Source organism: Gadus morhua, chromosome 3 (genome assembly GCF_902167405.1).
Source record: "Gadus morhua chromosome 3, gadMor3.0, whole genome shotgun sequence".
Taxonomy (NCBI): Eukaryota; Metazoa; Chordata; class Actinopteri; order Gadiformes; family Gadidae; genus Gadus; species Gadus morhua.
In genome coordinates this window covers 7,708,707-7,711,206 of record NC_044050.1, presented here as the reverse complement: position 1 = coordinate 7,711,206, position 2,500 = coordinate 7,708,707, and the positions used below count along the sequence as shown (strand labels likewise).

At 44.8% G+C, this 2,500-nt stretch overlaps 1 protein-coding gene across 10 annotated transcripts in view; it reads right to left on the bottom strand.

The window, feature by feature from the left end:
- The window catches only part of nfixa (nuclear factor I/Xa), a 119,159-nt gene that overhangs the window by 17,420 nt on the left and 99,239 nt on the right, over positions 1 to 2,500 (bottom strand). For 8 of the 10 annotated variants that reach the window (XM_030351378.1, XM_030351379.1, XM_030351385.1 and 5 more), the window contains one exon: positions 305 to 433. The exons of the other annotated variants lie outside the window; for them this stretch is intronic. In XM_030351378.1, the coding sequence (XP_030207238.1) occupies positions 305 to 433 (129 nt within the window). The remainder of the gene's footprint in view (positions 1 to 304; positions 434 to 2,500) is intronic. 10 annotated transcript variants of the gene reach the window in all.

Below are 2,500 nucleotides of genomic sequence, written 5' to 3'. Positions count from 1 at the left end.
AGGATGACAGAAACACAACTCTGAACTCATTTGGCCTTCTCAGTATTGCAAATATTGTATGTCGGATTTTATTTTGGTTGGATTCTACTATTTATTTCTAAATAACTGTAAGGTAGTAAATAACAAGTTAGCAGGTTTGATTAGAACTTTGGGGTTGGAGGAAATGTAACCTTTGAACTTTGAACTGATTTACTTGTTGCGTTTCATTGAAAACCATGGTCCCAGTGCTATTGGTGATACCGACTTCCAGAGGCTCTGCTCCTCTAAAGGGGTTGGGTGAGTTGGGTTTCATGGCCGGGCTCACCTGGTCTCACTCCTGCCAGCACGGGCAGCGGGTGGTGTGTGAACGCCATGCGGGGGGACCTCGTCTGGGAAGACACGGCGTTGAAATCAAACTTCACCGGCTTCTTAAGAGAACCAGGCGAGGACAGTCCTGGCGAAAACAAAAATAATAAAAAAATAAAATAAAAAAAATGGGATCAACAAAAAAATGTAGGGGAGAGAGGTGGGACAAAAGAGATATGGATTTAATGAACATATTTTTTTCCTTAAATTAGCTATACTTTATACCTACTTTGATAACTAAACTATTTTTAAATAGGGGGAGGGAGATAAAAAATGTATAAATCATAAAATTATTTATTAAATAGGAAAGATTATAGAAATGAACCAGGAAAAATGATTAAAGCAGCTCTTTGCTTAAACATACAAATAACTCAGCAAATAACTTATTTTTGGTAGATATTAATTTGAACACATCTTTCTTCCATTTTTGAAGTTTTAAAATATATTAATAGGTTGATGGCTGTGCACTTTGATTGAACTTTTGTTTATTCTCTCAAGGCTGTGATTGGATGAGCAGAGAGCTGGATTAAAGTATATTAAACAACTGAGATAGAGAGCAGAGAGAGAGAGAGAGAGAGAGAGAGAGAGAGAGAGAGAGAGAGAGAGAGAGAGAGAGAGAGAGAGAGAGAGAGAGAGAGAGAGAGAGAGAGAGAGAGAGAGAGAGAGAGAGAGAGAGAGAGAGAGAGAGCTGGATGCCTTCAGATGGAGAACCTTGGCTCAGAAACAGCTCATAGTGGTGGTCAATCATCAGCTCTTTGGTCCTGATTCTCCCAATTCAGACATGGATTCAGTCCCCCATGATGACCACATGTATCCCAAGAGGCTAATGTTGGAGCTACACCATCTGCACTGTGAGGCTACACTTTGTCCAAAAACATTTCTCTGTCTTTCTCTCTTTCTGTCTTGGTCTGTGTATGCGTGGGCCTCTCTCTGTCTCTCTTCCTTTCTCTTTGTTTGTGTCCGTGTATGTGTGTGTCTCTCTCTCTCTCTGTTTGTGTCCGTGTATGTGTGTGTCTCTCTCTCTCTCTGTTTGTGTCTGCGTACGTGTGTATCTCTCTCTATCTTTCTGTTTGTGTATGTCTCTCTCTCTGTCTCTCCCTCTGTCTCTCCCTCTCCCTCTGTCTCTCCCTCTCCCTCTCTCCTCTCCTCTCTCCCTCTCTCTCTCTCTCCTCTCCCTCTCTCCTCTCCCTCTCTCCTTCTCTCTCTCTCTCTCTCTCTCTCTCTCTCTCTCTCTCTCTCTCTCTCTCTCTCTCTCTCTCTGTTAGTGTGTGTGTCTCTCTTTTGCTTACGGCCCAGCGACACTCTGTGGTGTGGCCTCAGGAAGGATTTACAGGGGAAGAAGGCTTCATTCAGAAATAGCACAGACGGTACAGTATGGACACGTCAGCTGCATAGTGAGAAGGAGAAGCAGGCGGACAGGGAGAGAGAGAGAGAGAGAGAGAGAGAGAGAGGGAAGGGGAGACAGTGGGGAGGGAGAGAGAGAGAGCAAGAGAGGGAAGGATGGAAGAGAGAGAGAGAGAGAGAGAGAGAGAGAGAGAGAGAGAGAGAGAGAGAGAGAGAGAGAGAGAGAGAGAGAGAGAGAAAGGCGAGAAAAATCGTGGGAGACATGAAAATATGCGCGGGAGCGAGGATGAGAGCAGAAGCGGGACCTGTGAAAAATGCGACAGCGGCTCTCTTGTTTTGCCACACGTCGCCCCTGACGACGTGTATGAAATTAGAGTGTCATAAGACGATAAATATGGTTATTATCTCTCACAGGCACGCATTCACTCAAACACACTCCCCTCGCACCACACACTCGCAGGCGCAAACATGTGATCAATCACCGATCGGGAACAACTGCTCTGGCATGAAAAAAAAGAAGTGGAAATGAAACAGACACCTTTTTCTTTCTCAAGTTTGGGCTAATCCTCCACGAGCCTCACAAGTGCAGGGATGCTAAAATATCTCCTATGTTTGGTGTTGTTTTTTTCTTCTTCTCTTTTTTTAATTTTCTGGTCCCCCCCCCAGACACACACACACACACTTCTTCCCTGTCTTGCCGTGGTCTATTTCTGTGGCCCCATCTGTATCAAACGAGGCATAAAATGCGATTCCTCTTGGCTTTTCATCCGGGGAGGTGTGAAAGTGTATGGGAGCAGCGCGGGGGCGGTGT